Consider the following 25912-nt stretch of genomic DNA (forward strand, 5'->3'; position numbering starts at 1 on the left):
CCTAATCTGAACTCCAAACTGACTTACATCTGTAGGGCAGGTGTGCTCATTCAGTGCACGTTCATCTGGAATCCCAAACTGGCTTGTATATATTCTTCCCTTAAACAGGGTTTTCGGAACGCTAGATTTCTGCCATGATCTCGCCAGCTCTCCTCCCCCCCCCCCCCCGACACACAGAGTACATGTTTTCTTCTTGCGTGTTATCCCTAAACGACCCTGTTCAACAGGTCTGTCAAATTCAGTCACTTTGAGTTCTGCAGCAAAGATCATTCAAAAACCGCCTTTGGAAATTTGTTCCACTGCTTCGGTATTCTTACAATATTAAATTATGGCATTAATTCTTCTTCTCTTTAGCTAATGAAAAGCATGTTCAGCCCCCCCCCCCTTTCCTGTGGGAGAAATCTGTCTCGTCGCCATGAAAGTTCTGCTGTTGTGCTTTTATTTTAAGCTCTGTTTTTCTTTTCTTCTCCTCCACCTCAACTTCCAATAACTCTGAGGAAGGGAGGCCATACAAATGGCTCTTCAAGCAAAAGATCTGCATGACTTCTCAATGGTTGCCTGCAGACAACTTGTTTATTGAACATCCCTAGTGATTTGTCTGCACAAAGTTTGTGAGGAAGTTAGACAACAGCAGCTGTTTATTGAACATTCATTTATTCAAGTACTTGCTATCCCACATTTTCCAGTGCATTTCCCCATCACTTCCCTTCCTGCAAAAGGTCGGGGGGGGGGTGTAATGTATGAGCACAAAATCTACTGTAATTATACAACCTGAATTTGCTGGTATGTGATTGGATCCCAACCGAAAACAAACTTAAAACACCTTAAGCTTCATTTTATAATTTAGCATAGTGTGGCTAAATGGAATGTCAATAGCAATAATTTAATTACATGCAACGTCCCACTTTCCTAATGTTCGCTATGTGGAAATTCACTTCTCCAGATAAAATGAATTAATACCCAAGCTTTGCTTGGGCTGAAAGACTCCTTGCTGCCGTTGTTGCATACCATAAACCATTTTTGGTCTTTCTTTGGAATTTCCTCACCTGCTATTCCCAATAGAAATGCTTCAGGTTTTTTAACAAATGTATGTCAGGGAAGAGTTAGAAGTTTTCAGTTTATCAGAGGGAGAAAGCATTCCCCAAGGGGGGAAGGAGAGCAGTGAATCTAATAGAAGGGAGCAAGAGGAACAACAGGGAGGGACTGGCTGTTCCCAGGAAAGGCAAGGGTTCAGTTCTAGCTCAGATTCGGAGGAGGGGAGATACAGGCCAGCTCTAGCCAGGAGGTTAGAAAAAAGAGCGGGAAAGCGAAGGGAGAGGCGCCTTCGCCATTTTGAGGTCATGGAGATGCAGAGCTCAGAAGGTATCTGAAATAAGTGACTCTGAGGAAGAATAGTTAAGAACCGTTTATAAGATTATTTTGTTAATACACAATAAAAAGTTATAAAAGAACAAGAAGCGTTTGTGTGGTGATCTGAAGAGGACAACGACCAGTCCTGACAATGTATTTTTATACATTTTCTTTAATTCATTATATATCATTTCCCAGAAAGCTTTTACCTCACCGCATGTCCACCACATATGATAGAAATCCCCCCCCCTTTTCTTTGCATCTCCAACATTCCTTATTTTTTGTTAGCTTAGTTGGTGTCAGATGCCATCTATACATCATTTTCATCACATTTTCTTTCAATGCACTACAGGCAGTGAATTTAATTCCTTCATTCCATAACCTTTCCTATGTTTTTAATTGAATATTATAACCAAAATCTTTAGCCCATTGTAACATAACCTCTTTAAATTCTTCATCTTTAGTATGCCATTCTAATAGTAATTTATACATTTTTGATAATATTTTCCTCTTATCACCCAGCAACTCTATCTCCAGCTTGGATCTTCTCATTTAAAAGCCCATATTCTCTTTAACCTCCTTAAACACATCATTTACCTGATGGTATTGTGACCAATCTGTAATTAAACCCCCCGTTATTGTTTTGGGGCTGGGATAGAGTTGCGGGGGAATTGAACCAGAGTTGAACCCTTCCAATTCTACAATTCTTTGATTCTGAGTGGGCTTAGTTTTGTTTTCCACCCAAAGCAATTGTGGCAAGGAGACAAGACACTCACCTGAACGTATAGCTCCCTGAGTTCATATTGAAATTTCTTGGGATCTGTGGTAATTGTTACAGGACCAATTTCTGAAAGGGGGAAAGAAAAAAAAAGCAAATTGCATTTTACAGGAAATCTACAGGGAATCAACAGCTTTGCAATTGCGGGATCTGACATGAGAAACAAGGTCATTTACAGATTGATTGATTTATTTTTGAATGACAACATGCCAAACGCTGAAATGCTGTCCCTTTTGGGCAGCTCTGCAAGAACATTTCCCCAACTGTGAGAAAATATGTACAAACAGTACTACAAGTTACACACACACACACACACGTTCCACACATACACACACAAAAACACTACTTCCTTTTGCCCAGCCAAATCCCTGAAAAGCAAAACACCGTTCTCTACAATCACTTATTTTGCTTAGAAGCAGCCTCAGATACCTCAGGCTACACACCATGACCCTCTAAGAAATAGCTGGCAAAGATCCCATAAGGTCAAGAATTCTCTGTTTGGATGGAGGTTTGTGGGAAACAGTTTTTTTTAACAAAAAACGACAGTTAAAACATGGATCAGTAGGACTTGCATTAACTCTGACAAAGAAAACAATGATATTGTTGGGGCTTGGACGATTTCTGCTAGTTAAAAGGAAGTATACAAGTATTGGTCTATTTACTGTTAAGTAAGTGGATTTCTGGGTTCAGACATTCAGTTTCCCAGGGAAATTAATTCAGATAAGGAACTACAAAGTGCCTGTTTTGACCATTTTTTTTCTTCTATATTTACAACGAAAAGGGGGGGGTGGCGGTGGTAAGGACTATAGTAAGGTAAAGAGCTGCTTCTGTGATTCTAAGTATTTAAAAATGGATGGCTTGTATTTAGTATTTGTGTCCTGACAAGATTTGGTTCATACGATTCAGCGCTTCAGAAAACAGCCGCCTCAGTCCTTCTTAGGCTGCCCAGGTCAATCCACCTAAGTCTGCTAATAATTCCCCCCTTGTTTGGGCTGCATAAGGAAAAGGATTCAAACACTGAATGCTTTTGGGATGTCACCAATAATAGTAACTATTTTATTATTTATTATTTATTATTTATACCCCACCCATCTGGCTGGGTCTCCGCAGCCACCCCACAGAATATTAAAAACACGATAAAACATCAAACATTAAAACCTTCCCTAAGCAGGGCTGCCTTCAGATGTCTTCTAAACGTCAGATAGTTGTTTATTTCCTTGGCATCTGATGGGAGGGTGTTCCACAGGGCAGGCGCCACTACCAAGAAGGCCCCCTGCCTGGTTCCCTGTAACCTCACTTCTCACAGTGAGGGAACCGCCACAAGGCCCTAATCCTACTCAGAGTAGACTCACTGAAGTTAATCGTCATGACCAGTGCTTTTTTTTTCCTTCTAAAAAAATGTTTAGGGGTACTCTCATTTTCCTGCTCATGTTGAAATACTGCCCCTCAAGGAGGCCAAACTTAGATTCACAAAATGTTTAGGGGTATGCATACCCCTGCGTCCCCCCAGGGAAAAAAGCACTGGTCATGACTATCAAAGGTTCAGTAATTTCAGTGGATCTGCTCTGAGCAGACTTGGATTCAAATTCACTATTCAGACTCAATATTTATATATATGGTATATTGTAGCATGGTTCACTCCTTCTACATATTTAGTTTCACAACAACCCTAGGAGGTAGGTTAGGTTAAGCCAAGGGATAATAGTTGGACCAAGGTCACCCAGTACGTTTCAGGAGTTAGCAGAGATTTCAGTTTAGGTTTCTCCACTCCTAGTCCAACATACCGGGTTCTCCTTCATGGACAGCACGGGTTGTGGTGGGGTTAACCAGACATCCCTCTGTTGCTGGGCAGTTGGTTGGATGGCGCACAGTGTGATTGGGCTCTCCTGGTTGTTGGGGAGAGTTTGATGTTGCCAATTTTGATTGACAGCCTTGGTTGCATATATTCCCTGCGTGCAGCATTGAGCTTCCTCTTTTCGCCCCGTGCATCGGATCACCTGCCCACCCTCCCTAATTTTAGGGCGTTTTTTGCGTTTGACTTTGCTATGCCTGTCATGGGGTCGTCTGCTTTTGGGGCAGGAGCCTGGTAGGAATTTTGTCCATTTGACTGACTGGCTGGTGCCATTTGGGTTTTGCCTACTGCGTAGCAAATCGTCACAACTTGTAAGTTGCGGTTAGGCATTGGTTTTAGAAAATTGGTTGGTGGAGGGGCATAGATTGGCTGTGCCTGCCCCTCCAATGCTGCTGCTGCAAGGGTATTCCATTAAAGGAATCCAGGGGCTCACCATACTTTTGCCTGCACCCCTGGCAAGGGGGCTAGAGCCACGCAAGAGCCCCTGGGAGCATTTGGGGAGAGGTGAGGGTCTGGTACCCAGCTCCATTTACTCCCCATAAAATGTTTTCCCTTACTGACTTTGCAGGCTTGCGGATGTCGGTTCTGTCCCTGGGCGGGGACAGATAGCCGCAACCAATGTCTAAGCAACCACTCACATTGTTTGCATTTTAATAAAGTTGTGGCCAAAATTATGCCAAAAATCTTAAACAAAATTGTGGTGTGAAGTGTGAATTTATTTAGGAGTGGCTTGGGGACCTCGACACATAAACTATATCAAACTATACAACTCACATACCCAAGCACCATATAAGAAGGGCTCCTGAGATGCAGATTTGGCAATAGAGAAAAGCATGTCACATGGGTAAACATTTTGCAAAATATGGTGAACACCGATACATCGAGAAAGACCAGAACCACTGGTAACATTTGCCATGTTTGGTTTGTCTTCCTTGAGGTTCTATCAAACCCCAATCTCATATACTAGGGGTAACTGCCTTTTTCTTTTAAAAGCATCGCTGGCGTCTCTTCCAAACACCTCAAGCCCTGAATTAAAGGGGCAGCAGGAGTGAGTAATATTCAGTGCTGCGGTAACATTGTCCCTGTGGCACCAGTCTAACGCAACAGAAAGGGGTGGTAGGACTGACTATCATTTCAGATTGCAGGCAGGAAATACCACAAAAAATCTCCCTTGAAGTAGAAAGCTAGCACACCAGGAGAAATGTTCTAGACCTATCCTTTTCTAATTTTCTGCTTGCGGGGTGGGTTTTTTTTTAAAAAAAAAGTTGGAAAGCACTAATGAAATAGATGACACATATACTGTATCATAAGAAGTTGTGGAGAAACATCTAAATTACAGATAAACATTTCTGAGACCCTACAGCATAAAATGAAAAGTTAGGCTGAAGTGACCAGTGAATTTACTAAAGACCTTTCTTTCCATACATGATTACAATATATCATGAAACATGGTACAACTACGAGTCAGAAGTATCACACTTATTATATACTTTCGACAAAAAAGAACAAATATCAAACAGCTCTGGAATTTTCAAAACTACTTTGAAAGCACATTGAATTGATGACATATGGAAAGGATTTTTCCCCCCTAAGCCATGCTTGCATGTTACTGAACAAGGCCGTGTCTTCCTAAACTGGAAAACCACAAAATTGTAGTTAACACAACCAAGATGGTGTTTAGGCCGGTCCCTAAGCAACTGACCAAACACTACAACACAAAACTCTCTGCCAACAGATTTGACAGGCCATAAGAATGTTGATACCTCCCACCCAAAAATAAATTTGAAACCAACACCCCTCCGTAATAAACAAACAGGAAATAATCTGAATAAATAAATCTATATCTCAGTAAACTGACAACAATAAGACACACTTTGAAGCATCTCAGTACATTTTGTGTAGATGAAAGTTTCCACAACAGTTTGACAGCAATTATCCTGTTTTTCGTTTGTTTTTTAATTGTGACTTCATAATGTAGCTCACAAATGCTGTTGTGGCATTTGCGAGTGTTTGGAAACGACTCTTTGCTAATAAACATAACGATGCACAAGACATCAACAAAATAAATTTCACATGAAGTGGAAGATTTAAGGAACTAGCACAACAATATGACTGTGGTTTCCTTGGCATTTATTCTGGGGTTTTAACTTGATGATGATATTATATTTTGAAATATTGTTTTGTGTTGGGACTTTCTAGCTGCCTTGCGTTCACTGGAAAGTAAATGAACTATAACTTTTCCAAATACACAGAATGAGACATCTGTTCATCCCTTCAAGGCACTTGCAATGCCTAAACAGCAGCATTTGAAAGGTGTTAGCTCAAAGCAGGTGGAAAGAGAAGATACACCAACTGTCTTTTCCTTGTGTCTGAAATAGAGAATTGCCAGCTTTGGGGAATTTTACTTTTTGGCTAGTTGTTGGGTGGGTGGGAAACACAACATGCCCCCCAAAAAACATACAGGAGGAGAAAATATCCAAAGTTTTGGGGATCATACTTAACCATATAAGGTGGCCAACGGTTCTCCATTCCTCTCCCCCTTGCTTTTTCAACTTAAAAATCCCCCCACCGTTTGTAAGATCGCAAGGCTCTCTCCGAAGTTTCCTGCTGGCTATGATTCCTCAAATTCCTTGCGAGTGACACCATATCATTAAGCATCGCATCGCTCCCAAGGCATTCCGGGAAGTGGGGCCGGCAGGAAGCAGTATGTGACTCTCTCCACGGTATCCCATAAGCCACACTTCCTGCTGAGACCCAGTAAGATACATGGAAACCCCCTCCCAAACCTTTTGGAGAAAACCCCTCCCATGCACACAAGGTTAAGCAGCAAAAGATCAGCTCCATTTTCGCAGCAAGGTGGGGGGGGGGGGAGAATATTTGTAAGAAACACAGATATTTCAGTCTAGCCTTTGTCACTCAGCACAAAATCCTTCCGATTAAGGCATAAAGCATAACAATAAGGTATCAGCCTAACCCTGGTGAATGCCTCCATCAGTAAAGGTAAAGGGACCCCTGACAATTAAGTCCAGTCATGGACGACTCTGGGGTTGCTGCGCTCATCTCGCGTTACAGGCCGAGGGAGCCAGCGTTTGTCCACTTCCGCAGACAGTTTTTCCAGGTCATGTGGCCAGCATGGCTAAACCGCTTCTGGCAAAACCAGAGCAGCGCACAGAAACACCGTTTACCTTCCTGCCAGAGCGGTTCCTATTTATCTACTTGCACTTTGACGTGCTTTTGAACTGCTAGGTTGGCAGGAGCTGGGACCGAACAACGGGAGCTCACCCTGTCGCAGCAATTCGAACCGCCAACCTTTCGATCAGCAAGCCCAAGCGGCACAGTGGTTTAACCCACAGCGCCACCCGTGTCCCTGCCTCCATCAGTAACTGGTGCCTAAATTCACATCACAGCGAATCTTCCAAATTTAGTCTGCAATCCTGAACACACTAGGGTGTAAGGTCCATTGAAGACAGTGAGTCTTACTTCTGAGTAATACTGCATCAAGTAGAACACACTGTTAATAAATACATTCTCTCTCACACACACATACATATTTGAGCATTCATAAAATTCCATCTGATATTGTAAGCATTCACAAAATAGATTTTTTTAGCATACCTTACTGAACACGCAACCCCATTTTGAAGTACCGTGTTTTTTACTCTATAAGACTTTTTCCCTCCTAAAAAGTTAGGGGAAATGTGTGTGCGTGTTATGGAGCGAATGCAGGCTGTGCAGCTATCCCAGAAGCCAGGACAGCAAGAGGGATTGCTGCTTTCACTGCGCAATGATCCCTCTTGCTGTTTTTTGGCTTCTGAGATTCAGAATATTTTTTTTCTTGTTTTCCTCCTCCAAAAACTAGGTGCGTCTTGTGGTCTGGTGCATCTTATAGAACGAAAAATACGGTATTTGCCATTTAGAACCCTAAATACACACACGAGTATCTAAAGATGTGTACACATCATCAGTAACCCACTCCCCCAAATAACCACCCAATAAGATGGGATGTTGAGTAAGTGAGAGAAAAAAAATGACAACCCGGTGGGAAGGGGTCGCACTGAGAAACTGCCCTAAATTGCTTTAAATGTTCAAGAACTAGTCAGAGGAGATTATTGTTTTACTTTTTGCACATGAAGTAATGATTTATAGAAGAGCCAAGGAACCTTTGGTTCTTCAGATGTTTCTGGACTACAACTCCTATCATCCTTAACCACTGACTACTGTTAGGTTGTGGGTGAACACATCAGACGACACAGCAATTCTTCAAACAGCTCTCGTTTATTCACAGGCCAGGACAGAACTGAACTGAAGGGTTCGGTCAGCCTGCTTATATAGAGCTCCAGTACAACGTTACTGTAACAACTTTCTAAAACTATCCAATCACTGGATGTCACTTTCGATCCCTTATTTGCATAACTATCTACAGTATCCCCTGCTGGCCCAGTGTGAGAACTTCAGTACATAACAACTACTATGCTGCCTTGAACAGATGGAAACTAGAGTCCGACAACATCTGGAGGGCCAAAGTTCTCCAACCTTACCTTATCAGCATGGTCTCATCACAGATGTTAGCAGTTGGGGAGGGACACTTAAACTACTTGCAGACAGAGCTTCTGTTAATGCATGCTCATCCCCAGATATATCACAACATTTTGCAAGTTTGTCAGTCTTCTTACACTGGGAGCCCACGTTAACAGGACTGGAGCCACTGCGAAACAAGAGGAAGGGATCCCCATGCTTGAGAAACCCCAAGGTTTGCAGAAGGGCAGTTAAAATATATATACTTAAAAGGAACAAGAATATGACATTTAGAAGAACGTCCACAGGCAGCCCTGTTTGGGGAAGTTTTTAATGTTTGAAGTTTTATCGTGTTTTTACTATTCTGTTGGGAGCCGCCCAGAGTGGCTGGGGAAACCCAGCCAGTTGGGGAGTGGGGTATAAATAATAAATTTATTATTATTATTAACATTAATATAAACATCGTAGAAAAAGCAGCTTGACGAGCACTGGGCATTGTCAGTGACCTCCAGGAGCTATGGAATATTGTAACTTGGAAAATAAAATGGAATTGCCTGACTGAGTCCCTTATCGCTTTTAATTATCGAGGGGGAATGCCACGACTGGTTGGTTGCGACAATGAATAGAAATTCCGTTTTGGAGGTTGCAGGAGAGAAAAGAGCTGCAAGTCTCACTTGCTTTTGGTATAAATGTAAAACGACACATCTACCAATCCTTGTAGATTTTACTGCATACATAAGGCAAACCTTAACGTTCCAAAGCAAGGAATTCAGACCACTTCAGGGGGGAAATAAACTCTGCTTCACATTTTTGGCAGATTACATCATCAACATGCTCTGCAGCAAATGCCATGAAAACCCACCAGCATCCCAAGGGATTGTAACTAAGCTGCAGAGGCATAACAACTCTAATTCAGTGGGAGAAACTCCCAGCTCAGCCCCTGCAACCTCCCCTTTGCCCCCTTGTGGTTTTCTAACACCACTTCCCAAACATCTCAGCAAGTCCTGGCTCCCTTCTGCTGTTTCCTAAAATATTTGTAATTAACCAGGGCCACCACAAGAAAACGCAAGTGGTAGATCACCAGGATCAGAAACACTAAAGCGTGTTCTCCCTAATAGAGAGCACGTGTTCAGTGGGATCTAGCAGGCCACCCCACTGTTGCTGGGCGGATCTGTTTGGATGGCCACAGGCAGTCACTGGGCAATTGAGTTTCTGGGGAGATTTTCATGTTGCCAATTTGGAGGTGGGACACAAAGGTTTTAAATACAGGTCACGCATGTATGGAAGTGAGAGCTGGACCATAAAGAAGGCTGATTGCCGAAGAATGGATGCTTTTAAATTATGGTGCTGGAGGAGACTCTTGAGAGTCCCATGGACTGCAAGAAGGTCAAACCTATCCATTCTTAAGGAAATCAGCCCTGAGTGCTCACTGGAAGGACAGATCCTGAAGCTGAGGCTCCAATACTTTGGCCACCTCATAAGAAGAGAAGACTCCCTGGAAAAGACCCTGATGTTGGGAAAGATGGAGGGCACAAGGTGAAGGGGACGACAGAGGACGAGATGGTTGGATAGTGTTCTCAAAGCTACCAGCATGAGTTTGACTAAACTGCGGGAGGCAGTGGAAGACAGGAGGGCCTGGCGTGCTCTGGTCCATTGGGTCACGAAGAGTCGGACACGACTAAACAACTAAACAACAACACGCAGCTTTGGACTTTCTCTTTTGCTGCGTGCACCGGATCACAAATCCACCCTCCCTGAAATGAGGGTTATTTCACTTGACCTTGCTATGCCTGTCATGGGGTCGTCTACTTTTGAGGCAGGGTCCTGGTAGGAATTTTGTCCATTTGGCTGGTGCCATTTGGTTTTTGCCTACTGCATAGCAAATCGTCACAACTTGTAAGGTTTCCAGTTAGGCATTGGTTAAAAAATCGGTTGGTGGAGGGGTAAGCGCCTACTCCTCCAATGCTGGCGTGAAAAGGGAATTCCGTTAAAGGAATCCAGGAGCTTGCCATGCTTTCGTCCAAATCCCTGGCATCGGGTTTGGGCCGTGCAAGCCCCTGGGAGCATGCGGGGAGAGGTGAGGGTCTGTTACCCAGCTTCATTGATCCCCAATATTGTTTTCCCTGACTGGCTTCCGCTGGAATCTGGAAGTCAGTTCTGTCCCTGGGGCATGGACAGACAGTCGCAACCAATGCCTAAACAACCACTCACGTTTGTGTATTTAAATAAAGTTGTGGCTGAAATTCTGCCAAAAACCTTAAACAAAAATTTCTGTGTGAAGTGTGAGTTAATTTGGGGCGGCTTGGGGACCTCAACATGCAACGAGCTCAAAACCAACAAGGTCCACCTCTGACCTGCAGAACCCTCACCAACAGCAGGCCACTACTTGCAAAGTCAAAGGTTTGCAACCCTGGAGACCATGCATAACCACCTCGTCACCATTCTGCACTTACGTGTCTCCTCCATAAGTTCCACAGCATTTTGTCAGATGGTTATTCACTTGTCAGAGATGCAGCCGAGCCCTGCCCCTTTCGGCACCCATTGCAAAATATCAAAACACACCATTTCCTCCTCCCTCGTCAAGGCTGCCCACTTGCCTGCCTCCCTTTCATGCAGCTCCTGGGCTTGGCAACCACTACGCACCATCTTGGCTGCTTCTACACTTTCGTTTTGACTTTGCTTCCCTAAGGACACCCCAAGGCTTCAGAGCCGCTGCCACTTTTTTTTTTTCTTTTTGGTCATCAGATGGTTACAACTGTGGGATTTTTACCAAAGTTTAGATCATGGGTAGGCAAACTAAGGCCCGGGAGCTGGATCCGGCCCAATCGCCTTCTAAATCCGGCCCACGGACGGTCCAGGAATCAGCATGTTTTTACATGAGTAGAATGTGTCCTTTCATTTAAAATGCATCTCTGGGTTATTTGTGGGGCATAGGAATTTGTTCATTTTATTTTATTTTATTTTCAAAATATATTCCAGCCCCCCACAAGGTCTAAGGGACAGTGAACTGTCTGAAAAAGTTTGCTGACCCCTGGTTTAGATTCTAAATTCCTTGCCCACCTCTGTACTGGAATTCCAGTACAGTGGTACCTCGGGTTAAGTACAGCTTCCGGGTCATGTGGCCAGCATGACTAAGCCGCTTCTGGCGAATCAGAGCAGCGCACGGAAATGCCATTTACCTTCCCGCTGGAGCAGTACCTATTTGTCTACTTGCACTTTGATGTGCTTTTGAACTGCTAGGTGGGCAGGAGTAGGAACCAAGCAACAGGAGCTCACCCCGTCGCGGGGATTCAAACCGCCGACCTTCTGATCAGCAAGTCCTAGGCTCTGTGGTTTAACCCACAGCGCCACCCGTGTTCCATAGATAGATAGATAGATAGATAGATGGTCCTTTTTTCGCGTAAGGCAGAGCAATTGCTAGCTCCTTCTCCATCTGCAACTGCCTCACTCCATCCTAAAGGCTTCCCAGACCTCAGGAGCTAACTGGGGAAGAAGGAACACAGAGGGGGGATGCTGAGGGAAAGAAGTCAGCAGGAAGGTCCCTGCTTCATGACTCGTACATTTCACCTGGTTAGTAAAGTGGCATTAAATCGCATAGCTGTTTTGGAAATAATAGTTAACTGCTACTTCAATTAAACAATGATTTAAGGAGAGAGTTGCAGTCTGATTGCTTGCTGCAGCTACTAAACTAAGGTTGAGCATTTAAACCCATCCACTGTGTAGGTGTGAATTAATATTTATAACTGCATTTAAACTTTTCAAAGCTGCTGGTACTTCATTTGCTTTAAATTCCTTTAAAAGCTCTTCTAACTAAATGCTGCCCTGATGTTCCAGGATAAAACCTCAGAGAACAGCTGTGTAAATGATTCACATTTATAAAAACCTTATTTAACATTGTTGATAATTGTAATCCATCATTGTTTCCTAAAAATTGTTTTGTTTCACAGCAACACTTGGCTAATTTGTGGGGTTTTTTTGCAATTGCCTAAGTAGCAACCTGTTGCTGATTAACGTTAATTGTTTGGTTGTTCTAATGAAATTAATGCCTTAAAAATACTTAGGCTTGTGTCCAATGTAGCACCAAGTAACTAACTGTCATCAGTGTACGGATCTGGCCTTGTGCAAGAGGATTTTCCTCTCTCCCCCCCACATGCACCCCCTAAGTCTGTTCTGGGGATTTTCCCAACCCTCAAGAACATATTTGGAAAAAGTGCAAGGCACAGACAGGGAGAGAGTCCCTTTGCAAAAGTGTAAATCCTTGCACTGGATACTAGTCATAGCCATTATTTGACAATATTTGACCAGTCAGCTGAAAAAAAATCTTTTTGGGCCAAGATGCCCAAATCCTAGAAACTGTCTTAAAATGCTTAATATATCTTTTTAAAACTTGAAAATGCATAATAAATTAAAGTATCCACATCCAAATGTAACAGACGGGTGCATTTCGTACATCATTTTGTTGACACAATTTTTTTATTAGTTATTCATTTCAACCATTTTATAAGGCTTAATCATAATAATTTCTGTGTGTTATACAGTGGTACCTCTGGTTGCGAACGGGAGCTGTTCCGGAGGCCCATTCGCAACATGAAAAGCCCGCAACCTGAAGTGCCATATCTGCGCAGGTATGCGGTGTGATTTGGTGCTTGTGCGCATGCGCGAAGCGCGGTTTAGCGCTACTGCGCATGTGGGAGCAGCAAAACCCGGAAGTAACCCTTTCCGGTACCTCCGGGTCTCCGCGGGACGCAACCTGAAAAAACGTAACATGAAGCAAACGTAACATGAGGTATGACTGTATAGGAGACAATACAGTAAGACTAAACATGAGTCAACATGAGTTCAAACTATAACATCAGAATTCAATTCAAAAGCCTGCTTTTTGGGGGAGTGGGGGGGTCTTCAGTAAGCACTTAAAGTTCAACAGGGAGAGGGCTTATCTAACCTCAACTGGAAGGGAATTCCACGAAATTGGACCCAGTATACTGAACTCATAGTTCTTTGTGGATATGAACAGCACATCTGAGTCAGGTGGGACTACTTACAGAGACTACCCACAAGTTCTCTGTGATTGAGCAGGGATATAAGGTATCAGGGGGGTCCCTGAAGTATCCTGGCCCCAGGTTGTTAAGGGCCTTGTAAATTAATGCAAAGTGAACCTGGCAAGGTAGCATATGAGCAGACAGTATAAGCTTCTGAGCACCAGAGTTATGTGCTGGCAATATTTTGTCACACAGAATATTGCAGTAATCAGGTCCTGAGTGGCTGGGTGCTGGGGGCACTGTTATACAGTGGTTCTACTCCTTCCTCCTGGGCCGTGTCCAGAAAGTGGTATTGGGGGATGAGTGTTCAGTAACCTGGGTTCTCACTTGTGGTGTGCCTCAGGGTTCCGTCCTCTCCCCCATGCTTTTTTAATATCTATATGAAGCCGCTGAGATAGATCATCAGGGGGTTTGGGCTGGGTGTTCATCAGTATGTGGATGATACCCAGCTCTACTCCTCTTTTAAATTGGAAGCAGTGAAGGCGGTGAAGGTCCTGTGTGAGTGTCTGGAGGCTGTTGGAGGATGGATGGCGGCTAACAGATTGAGGTTGAATCCTGACAAGTCAGAAGTACTGTTTTGGGGGGACAGGGGGAGGGTGGGTGTGGAGGACTCCCTGGTCCCGAATGGGGTAACTGTGTCCCTGAAAGACCAGGTGCGCAGCCTGGGAGTCATTTTGGACTCACAGCTGTCCATGGAGGCGCACGTCAATTCTGTGCCCAGGGCAGCTGTCTACCAGCTCCATCTGGTACGCAGGCTGAGACCCTACCTGCCCGCAGACTGTCTCCCAGAGTGGTGCATGCTCTGGTTATCTCCTGCTTGGACTACTGCAATGCGCTCTACGTGGGACCACCTTTGAAGGTGACCTGGAAACTACAACTAATCCAGAATGCGGCAGCTAGACTGGTGACTGGGAGTGGCCGCCGAGACCATATAACACTGGTCCTGAAAGATCTACATTGGCTCCCAGTACTGGGAGTTATTGGTGATAGCACTTCGCCCCCAGGCTCCAAAGGACCACACTCAGTGCTTCATATACGTTAAACAGCATTGGGGACAAGATTGCACCCTGCAGTACACTGTTAACGCAAAGACCATGGAGTCGAAACACTGTCTCTGAATGCTAATATCTGGACCTGTAGGTAGGAGTGGAGCCATCTTGGAACAGTGGTCCCAATACACATCCCGCAGAGCTGGTCCATGAGAATACCATGGTCCATGGTATCAAAAGCCACCAAGAGATCAAGAAGCAAGGGGGGAATCACACTTCCCCCAATATGGCTCATCCATCAGGGCGCACAAGGCTGATTCAGTCCCAAAATTGTACCTGAACTCAGACTGAAATGGATCTAGATCCGTATTCCTTCAGGAACTCCAGCAACTGCTCCACCCCCATGATATGTGGGAGAGCTTTCCATTAAAAACAAACATCTGTACCAAGTATCCAGCCCTGGCTGTGTCTTTTTGGCTCTCTAGACAACTTTACCCACAACAACAAACCACACAAGAGTTTTAAGGACAAATGAGATTTAGAAGTGCCATACAGTAACTGAAGGAACAAAAATAGATAATGCTGAAGCTCTTCTTAAAAGTAGTTTTCTCTGAAGTTTGCTCAAAGCTCATTAAAGGTTAAATAGCATCAATTGACCTGGATCAGGCCCTTGCTGCCAAGTGGTTCAGAGTTAGAAATGTGTCATAAGCTATTAAATTTCTTCCTACATAACATTATGATTATTCAGATGTTTTTGGCTCCAAGTCTGAAGCTGGGTTTAATTATACTATTTTTTAAAGAAAGTAGAGAAACAGCTTTCACCAGAGAAGGCAAATAGAACTAAAACACACATCCCCATCTTTGCTTCATTCTGACAATAAAAGCTTAGTCTGAAGTCCTACAAGTGCTCATTTCAAAAGAAGGAGAATGTATGCTCCGCTGACCCCACCACCCTTTCTGCCTCAAACGCTGCTATGAGACCCAGCAAGCAAGAACCGGGTGTATACCCTGGAATCTGTACGCTGCAACACCAGAATATTCGGCAATGTCCTGGGTCCTGTGGGGAACTCCATATGGGAGTTCCTCAGCAGACATGTTGATCTTAAGGGGTCTCTGAAGGGAGAAAATGTGGACACCACCACTCTAAGTTAATATCAGTACAGTGGCCAGAACATCTCTTGGGTCCAACACCAGTGGCTATGGTGGGGGACACATTGGGCTTCTTCTGAGGTATTGTAGTTTGTCCACCTTTGGCCCCCAGCCTGCACGCAGCTCTCACCTGTGGCTCCTAGAAGCTGTCAGACTGAAATTCCCAGGTGTCAGGAAATGTTATTTTTGGAAGCTACTACTGCCGCCCATGTTTTGTTAGTCCAAAAAATGGAAAACAAGCAAGGTCCCAACTAAAGAAGAGTGGCAACTTAAGTTGACTGAATATGCACAGCTTTTGGACTTAACATACAGAATAAGAGAACAAGAAGAACACACATTTAGAGAAGATTGGAAAAGGTTTATTGAATATATGGGAAATAACTGTGCACAGCTAAAAACGCTGGCAGCATTAAGATAAAATTCAAGAGTGTAAATAAGTTATGATGGATGTAATAATGGAATACTGAGTGGTATATAGTTTCTGTAAAATATGCAAGGATTTATGATATGTAAAACGAACCATGGAAAGAGGGGGAGGGAAGTCACTGATATCTTAAGGATGTATAAATGAGTGCTTTAAATTGTAAAACAGAAAATTGAGTAAAAATTATATAAAAAGAAGCAGCAGCTGTCAGCATGTGGCAGTGGTCACAATCCTCAGAACAGCTTCGACTAGCTGGCTAAACCAGGCGCACGTAGTCAATGGGTCTCAAACCTTCAGTGAGTTAAGGACTTCCCCTGCATGCTCCAGCAAATTGAGATGAAACCAATAGCGGGTCCATTCCAGAGGGGACCCCAAATGATCAACGGGTGGGAGCAACACTCCAACGATGAAAGGTTACAACATTTGGAGTCTTAGTTTAGAAAAAGGTGAGTAAAGGGGGCATAACAGAGTGTATAAATTTATGCATGGTGCATGAAGAATGTGGGTGGGAAAAGTTTTTTCTCCCTTTCTCAGAAGAGTAGAAGCTGGTTATCAAGGTAGGAAAGATTTCTGCCTGCATCAGGATCTGTTGGGACTCAAGCCAAGACCCTCCTGATCTGTGCAGGAACATGTTTATACGCTTTTGTATTTTTATTATTTGTGAACTGGTGCCCCTTGTGGTGACTTTGTGGTACCCAAGGTTCCCAAGCTGAGGAAGAAGGGAAAATATTCCCCTTCTGGGATTCAACACAGCTCCATCCCTTAGCCAGCTTGTTAGCTACATTTGGTGGGCCTTAACTATACGTAGAAGGGGAAGAAATGGAGGCAGTGAGAGATTTTACTTTTTTGGGCTCCATGATCACTGCAGATGGTGACAGCAGCCACAAAATTAAAAGACACCTGCTTCTTGGGAGAAAAGCAATGACAAACCTAGACAGCATCTTAAAAAGTAGAGACATCACCTAGCCAACAAAGGTTCATATAGTAAAAGCTATGGTTTTCCTAGTAGTGATGTATGGAAGTGAAAGCTGGACCATAAAGAAGGCTGATCGCCAAAGAATTGATGCTTTTGAATTATGGTGCTGGAGGAGACTCTTGAGAGTCCCATGGAGTGCAAGAAGATCAAACCTATCCATTCTTAAGGAAATCAGCCCTGAGTGCTCAGTGGAAGGACAGATCCTGAAGCTGAGGCTCCAGTACTTTGGCCACCCCATGAGAAGAGAAGACTCCCTAGAAAAGACCATGATGTTTATGGAGGGCACAAGGATAGGGGGACGACAGAGGATGAGATGGTTGGATAGTGTTCTCGAAGCTACCAGCATGAGTTTGACGAAACTGCAGGAGGCAAGACAGGAGGGCCTGGCGTGCTCTGGTCCATGGGGTCACGAAGAGTCGGACACGACTAAACGACTAAACAACAACAACACAAACTATACATGCTTTCATGCCCGAGCAATAGCCAGGCTCTGGTCTTGACTGCACACCTCTCTCCTTGGTTCCTGGCGTCTCTTCCAGCCTGGCATTCCTCTGCTACCTGGTTTCATCCTGTTTCTGCCAGCCCTGCTTGCTTGCCCCAATTCCCACTACATCCCAATCCTGCCCCCCCTTCCAATAGACTTCTTGCCTCACACCAGGCTTACACACAACTCTTGTCTTTGGACTAAGCATGGGGTGGGTCTGCCACATTTTCTGTTTAAGCCCAGAGCTAACCGCGCCAAAAATCACTCTTCAGCTCCACATATGCTCAGCTGCTGAGGGCCCAACAATTATAGCCTGAGACCCTGGAGCAACGCCTGCAGCCCATCAGAGTACTGGGCTAGATGACGGAACAAATCAGATTCAGGAGACAGAAGTTTATTGTGTTGTAAAACCATGTATATATCGTAAAACTATACAAAGAATAAAAAGGTTGCCAAAGAAATAACCACAAATGGGAAGGGGGTGTACTACATTTTCCATCATGGAAATTTCCATGTTTCTACCAGTGATCGGTTGATGAAATCAGCTTCTTTAGCAACCCAACATAAGGTAAGTTATAAATCCCAGATCTCCATAATTCATCACCTCATTGTGTCATAAACTTGATGTTCTTCTTGAGACTGGGTTCGGGGAGAGCCTGTCATTATGAATACAGCATTTTGTTAATGTTTTGCATTTAGTTTGAAACCAACCTAAATATTCCCAGGGATATCTGCTCAATAAAGCCAATATTTGTTGGCTTGCTTCTCCTCTTTTCCACCGCAACCTCAGGATAAAGGATTTCTCGATAGTCAGAACACAAAAAGAACAGACAGCATTCGAAGCACCACCCTCTTCATGTTAAACTGAAGGAAGACATGCCCCTCTTTACATGTTCCTTGAAGTTAGAGGGCACACATGGTACAAGGGACTTATCATGGAATGGCTGGATGCAAAGAAAAGGTGGGAGTCACAAGCTGGGGAACCCCCCGGGGAGGAGGCTCAGAGTCAGGGGATTGGTGGTGGGAGGATGATGCATGGTCAGAGTGGGAGAAGAGGGAGCAGCCTGGGAGGAGTAGGTGTTGGAAACTGAAGAGGCAACAGGCTTTAGTGAGCAGGAAGAGGCTATGGCAGAGAGCAGCCCAGACTCAGAGGCAGGGGAAGAGGAGACAGAAATGAGGCAGATTCTTATCCAGGGAGTCCTCCCCTCCTGCTGCAACCAGTATTATGCAGTAATAGGTGAGTAGTATATCCTTGCCCATTGCATAAGAGGTTTCTGTGCTGGACAAGAATTCAAGAGGTTGAAAAGCTGACAAGTCTTGGGAAAAGAAGAAATTAAAAGCTGACAGGCAAAGAAAACTGGGACTCCACAGACACAAGCTTACTTTGCACAAAAGGAGAAAAACAAACTGGAAAAGGCCCAGCAATTTATATCTTTTTGTTGAGAGTAGGCTTCATTTGCAAAAGACTCCATGTCTAATCCTTAGCATAGCTAAAAACATCTCAGTCAATGATCATTCAAATGCTCAGCTGTGTTCTTATCATGCATGAACCACTGTAAATATAGCTGGGCTGGGCTGCAAAGTGGTGCATCATTCTATCCACTTAAGCATGCTGCCTTTGTATAAGGCAGGTTTTCAACCTTTTTGAGTCCATGGCTCCCTTGACCAACTGCATTCTTCCTGCCGCACCCCTGTGGGGCTCAGGAGCCCAGTTATGCCCCCCCCCTTGCCTGCAGAGCTGGCAGCCTCTCGCCCTTTTTTTCAAACACCCTCCCTCATGGAGTGTTCCCTCAGCCTTCTCTCCTCTCCTTGGGAGTCCTCTGGGCAGCTGCTGCTGCCACCTCTGGTCTTTGAGTTGCCCCTGCCCCAAAGAGAGGTGCCTCCTCACACAGGCCCACGGGGGCCTGGGAAGAGGATGCCCCCAGCCTTAGAGGCCAGCACCTTATCTGGGGAGGCAGCAGCAGGCGCTGCTGGGCCTGCGTGGTGGAAAGGCACATCTTCAGCACCAGGCACTCAGCTCCCAGGCAGGCCTTGCACACAGCCTGTTTGCCTGGCCTCTCACTTGCCTGTCCATTCCCAACAGCAAGGGCTGGGCTGCCTCATCTGCTTGCTTGCTTGCTCTGAGGCCACCTCAGCTCCTGGCAACCTGCACTTCCTGGCCAGCTCCAGAGGCACCATTCGCCTGCAGAGCTTGTAGCCAGGGCTGCTACAATAAGGTTACCAGATTTTTCCAAAGAATCTGGGGACACTTCTTTTTTAAGTTCTATCTTCATATATTTGACCTGGCTGAAATTATAAGCAGGCAAGTTGTACCTTAGGTGACTAAAGGTAAAGGGACCCCTGACCATTAGGTCCAGTCGTGACCGACTCTGGGGTTGCAGCGCTCATCTCGCTCTATAGGCCAAGGGAGCCAGCGTACAGCTTCTGGGTCATGTGGCCAGCATGACTAAGCCGCTTCTGGCGAACCAGAGCAGCGCACGGAAACGCCGTTTACCTTCCCGCCAGAGCGGTACCTATTTATCTACTTGCACTGGCATGCTTTCAAACTGCTAGGTTGGCAGGAGCAGGGACCGAGCAACGGGAGCTCACCCCGTTGCGGGGATTTGAACCGCCGACCTTCTGATCGGCAAGTCCTAGGCTCTGTGGTTTAACCCACAGCGCCACCCGCGTCCCCCTTAGGTGACTAGGAAGTGTATAATAAAAGGCAGTACAGTTTTGAGTCAGCATCAACATCTTTCTCTCTACCCTCTTAACAGAAGATGTCATGTGGAATCCAGGCAGAGTAGCTTCAGTTAACACCAGAATGAAGTGAACAAAAGACTTAGCTGTGTATATTTACAGGAAACCGGGAAATGGTTGGAAGAACATATCCTGATTTAGCAATGGTTCCATATGTGGAACCACAAAACTGGGATTGTCCTAGCCAATACACATTTTGTGCCTGGGCTGGAACAAAGACTGACAAGGAGGAGCCACATGCAAATGTCCCCCTTAAAAGTAGACAAGACCTGGCCCAATCATATACAAACAAACAAACAAACATTTCTGTTATTTAACAGTTTAATTTCTAACCCGGGGAAAGGTGCGTTGAACTTTCCTTTCTCTCGTTGACTTTCATTTAGTGATAATCCAGATCGCTTACATTAAGAGATCCCATTTGCAAATGTCACAGCCATTAAAATCTTGTAAATGGAATGTTTCAATGTAACTGACCTGGAATATTGTTCCGATTAAAATCCTTTCCAATGAGATAGAAAGTATGCAAGCAATATTGCTCTCACTCCGTCAACCAGAGAATCCTTGCACTCCATAAAAATACGGCGTATGGTGTGTGGGAAGTTGTCCTTTATTCTTCCCAACCTTGGATAATTAATATTCACATCTCTATAGGGGCCAGCAATTACATTGTGTAACACATAAGGCACTGGGTGTGGAACCTTATGTTAGAGTAGCAAGGGAACTGATGTGCATTAGAGGCTCCATGACATCATACTTCCCGTCACCAAGTCCAAAAAGGTGCAGCTGCTTAAAAAGCTCCACTTCTTCCCTTCTCAGGAAGGGAGAGGTGTGTGGAAAAGAAGCTGTTCTGGACCATCAGATTATTTTGAGATCATGTTGTGGAAAGGTGGAGAAAGGGGAGAGACCCTGCTCAGCTCCAACCGTTGCTCACATACTCTGACCGCCATCCCACCGCGCAAATCAAAACTTGAGAAATAACCTAGAAAGCTGGGTGGGAAATAACTATACACTGGTACCTTAGGTTAAGAACTTAATTCGTTCTGGAGGTCTGTTTTTAACCTGAAGCACCACTTTAGCTAATGGGGCCTCCTGCTGCCACCACGCCTCCACACGATTTCTGTTCTCATCCTGAAGCAAAGTTCTTAACCTAAAGCACTATTTCTGGGTTAGCGGAGTCTGTAACCTGAAGCGTATGTAACCCGAGGTACCACTGTATTTTCAAAAAAAACAAAACAAAAAAAACAACAATGAACAAATTCCTATGCCCCACAAATAACCCAGAGATGCATTTTAAATACAGTGATACCTCTGGTTGCGAACAGGATCCGTTCCGGAGGCCCATTCACAATGCTGGCCACATGACCCGGAAGCTGTACGCCGGCTCCCTCGGCCAGTAAAGCGAGATGAGCGCCGCAACCCCAGAGTCGGTCACAACTGGACCTAATAGTCAGGGGTCCCTTTACCTTTAATTTATATACCATACCATGCAATAGGGCAACAGCGTAAAACCTGCCCAAATTTAACCCTCAAAATCAGGAAAAGTCACATACGATGCCAGCTGAAGTACAAAGTCGTCACCAGCTAATAGGAGGAGTTCAACAGAGTTTGGGGCCTCTCTGATCTCAGCCAAAAGGGAATGCCATAGATCAACACCGACAATATTGAATGCATGGCTTCTACCAGATAACAGCTACTAACAGTGACTTCCCACAAGGCCTCAGTGATCAGGCACGGGTCAGGCATGACCCAAATTGTTAAGGGGCTTGTAAATTAATAAAAGAGCATTGAAGTTGTCTTTTTAAATACAAAAGTTATGTGGTAGTCACCCACCAAGATTTGGCCACAGCATTTTGCACCAACTGGAAATTCTGGACTAGGCCTAAGGATAACCTCGCATAGGTGGAATCTACACACATATAAAAAATGCTGTGGAAATGCCTTTTAAAAAGTTTTGAAAAATACATTGAATTTTGCATAGCTCACTCTCGCCATCTAGTGTCACATTTGTATATTGTACTTTACAACACATTTAAAACGTTTCATTTGCAGCTGAGTCCTATGAGTGACCTTCATGTACCTGATCGCCGATGCAGTGTGTCATCGTGAAGACCCCACAACCATGCAAACAATGTTGCAATATTTTAGCCCTCCAAAACAGGGAGGAGGAGGCAGATTGGGCACACATGGCAGACATTTCTCAAACTCCACATGAGCTTGGATGCCAGGGGAAGGGTCTAAGATGGCAGTGCCCCATTGTACGTTGACATTACACCTCTGCTAAGGACACTTCAGTATAAAGTGAAACATGTAACTCCCACAGAATTGAATGAAACATAAGCAGGTTTTACCTCTTCTCAGTAATTCTTATTGAGTGAAAGTCTCCAATATTCTGATTGTTCTGTGATAAATTATTGAACTCTAATCCTATATCTAGAGGCTTTTAACCTATATGCTTACATCAAAAGTAAGAAAACCTTTTGGCAGCCATTGCGCCAATGTGCTCTTCACTCTTGCTGTCCTTCATCACATCTGGCACAATTGCCCTGTTACCTGAGCATCTTTCAGTGATGGAATAAAAAAAACATCTTTAGGATAACGGACACAGGTATAGCAAGAGAAGATCAGAAAATATTCCTCTATGCCACAGGAGCGGCAAGGATCCTAATTGCTAAAAACTGGAAAAAAAAGAAACTGTGTCAACAAAAAAGGAATGGCAAGATAAACTGTTAGAGTATATTGAACTGGCTAGATTAACAGAGACAATTAGAGATCACACTAGACAAGAGTTTCAAAAAGCATGGGGGAAATGCAGGGAATACTTCACAAAACAGTGCCCTAAAATACATACCTGGACTTGTTTCGATTAATGTCTGCAGGAGACTTTGTGGATATTTAAGTTATAATTAGAAAAATCTTAATAATTATTCATAAAGGAAACAGTTTATAAGAAGTAAATGAGGAGGCCAGATACAGGATAAAGGAAGTCTTTTATTTCGTTGTTTGTATTGTATGTATTGTATGCCAACAAAGGTCCGTATAGTAAAAGCTATGGTTTTCCTAGTAGTGATGTATGGAAGTGAGAGCTGTACCATAAAGAAGGCTGATCGCCGAAGAATTAATGATTTTGAATTATGGTGCTGGAGGAGAGTCTTGAGGGTCCCATGGACTGCAAGAAGATCAAACCTATCCATTCTGAAGGAAATCAGCCCTGAGTGCTCACTGGAAGGACAGATCCTGAAGCTGAGACTCCAATACTTTGGCCGCCTCATGAGAAGAGAAGACTCCCTGGAAAAGACCCTGATGTTGGGAAAGATGGAGGGCACAAGGAGAAGGGGACGACAGAGGACGAGATGGTTGGACAGTGTTCTCGAAGCTACCAGCATGAGTTTGACCAAACTGCGGGAGGCAGTGGAAGACAGAAGTGCCTGGCGTGCTCTGGTCCATGGGGTCACAAAGAGTCGGACACGACTAAATGACTAAACAGTAACAACAAATTGTATGTTATGCTCACTGTATGTTATGTTCACGTTAAATGAGGGTGGATTGTGTATTGGGGGTGCGGGGGGGGGTTGTTATGTTGTAAATAAAATTCCAATAAAATAAAATAAAAACAACCCCATCTTTATCTGAAAATGAATTTTGTGCGCGATTATGTAAGCCCAATATTTACGGCGAGTCTCAGTTCTTTGATATGCTGTTAAGTCCCAGCCTGGGCTGTTAAGGAACTTTCTGATCCAAGCGTGTGCATTTGCCCGATAAATCTCACCAACGAAAAGCAATAGCCTCATCACTGTGCATGTACGATACCAAAGAGAAAAGAAAAGATGTTAATTGTAGCTGGAGCCTCCAGGCGCTACATTAATGCCAATACTAATATTACTAATAAATCCACTGTGGCTAAGAAAACACGTATGGGTGAGATTCCAGATGTTCCCTGCACATGTTAAGTGAAGACATCCTGCGAGGCGGGCTAGTTCTCCAAACCTAAGATAATAGCAGAAAAAATACATTAACCCCTTGGGCCCTCACAGCTATTGGGGAGTGGCAGTTATATAGCCCCTTCCTTCAGGCAATTTACTCCAAGGAAACGCTTCAACTTTGATGCCTCAAAGGTGTTATTCCCTTTGCGATTTTTGTTCCCGGCTACAGCTAGAGTGTTTCTTTGAAAGATGACTAATGTAAATTATATTTGGCCAATAACCCTGACCATAAACACCTCATATTTTAAATGCACACATTTTTAATAGACATAAAACTGAGACATGAGAAAGGCCCAAAGAAATGAAGTTTAACTGAACTTCATAACTTCAGCTAAACCCGAAGCAGCTGGACCAGGGTGTAGCTTTGTTCTCTAGGTGCTATAGGGTAATATAACTGTGATGGCAGAGGTTTTAGTAAGAGAGCGCAGGGCACAAATGGGAAAAGAAGGGTTTATTTGTGGCGTCACTGCTCTCTGGTTTTCAGGTTTTCTCTACATTTGGGCCAACGGTTTGCCTTCATCATCCCATAAAGATGTCACTGATGTAAATCATCTATTCACATTATGATCTTTTTTTCATTATATGTTTATTGTAGGTATTTATACACTGCTTTTGAGGAAAGCTTCATGCAGCAGCTTACATTAAAATATATAAAAACATGAAAAACTACGTTAAAAAATTAAGATAAGGAAAAACACACTTTTGGAAAATCAAAACACTTGTTTATTGTCAGCCATGTTTTGCTATCAATAGCCTGGCAGCAGACAACATCACTTTAGCTAATGGGGCCTCCTGCTGCTGCCGCCACGCGATCTCTGTTCTCATCCTGAAGCAAAGTTTTTAACCCAAGGTAATATTTCTGGGTTAGCGGAGTCTGTAACCTGAAGCGTCTGTAACCCAAGGTACCACTGTATAGGTAAAGGTAAATGGACCCCTAACTGTTAGGTCTAGTCACAGACGATTCTGGGGTTGCGGCGCTCACTTTATTGGCCGAGGGAGCCGGCGTACAGCTTCCGGGTCATGTGGCCAGCATGACTAAGCCGCTTCTGGCGAACCAGAGCAGCGCACGGAAATACTGTTTACCTTCCCACCGGAGTGGTACCTATTTATCTACTTGCACTTTGATGTGCTTTCGAACTGCTAGGTTGACAGGAGCAGGGACCGAGCAACGGAAGCTCACTCCGTCGCAGGAATTTGATCTGCCAAGCTTCTGATTGGCAAGCCCTAGGCTCTGTGGTTTAGACCACAGCGCCATCTGCATCCCATATATATATATACAGTGGTGCCCCGCAAGACGAATGCCTCGCAAGACGGAAAACCCGCAAGACGAAAGGGTTTTCCGTTTGCAGAGGCGCTTCGCAAGACGAATTTCCCTATGGGCTTGCTTCGCAAGACGAAAATTGACGAAAATTTTTTGGGGGGGGTTTCGCTCCAAAACCCCTTTTTCTGAAGCGCTAAGCTGCTAAAAGCATTTTAGCAGCAAAACTGCTAATCCCTTAAGCCTTAAAAAGCCGTTTTTAGCCCTTAAAGTGCCAATAGCGCTAATAGCGCTAATCCACCAATGGGCTTGCTTCGCAAGATGAAAAAACCACAAGACGAAAAGACTCGTGGAACGGATTCTTTTCGTCTTGCGAGGC

At 44.3% G+C, this 25912-nt stretch overlaps 1 protein-coding gene across 3 annotated transcripts in view; it reads right to left on the reverse strand.

Moving 5' to 3' along the window:
• The window catches only part of HMCN1 (hemicentin 1), a 298745-nt gene that overhangs the window by 251262 nt on the left and 21571 nt on the right, over positions 1 to 25912 (reverse strand). For all 3 annotated transcript variants that reach the window (XR_014512480.1, XM_083445251.1, XM_083445252.1), the window contains exon 2: positions 2127 to 2197. Coding sequence is in view for 2 of the 3 variants with exons in the window: in XM_083445251.1 (XP_083301377.1) it covers positions 2127 to 2197 (71 nt within the window). In the remaining variant the exon portion in view is untranslated. The remainder of the gene's footprint in view (positions 1 to 2126; positions 2198 to 25912) is intronic.

Source organism: Podarcis tiliguerta (assembly GCF_965153285.1).
Source record: "Podarcis tiliguerta genome assembly, chromosome: 6".
NCBI classification, from domain to species: Eukaryota; Metazoa; Chordata; class Lepidosauria; order Squamata; family Lacertidae; genus Podarcis; species Podarcis tiliguerta.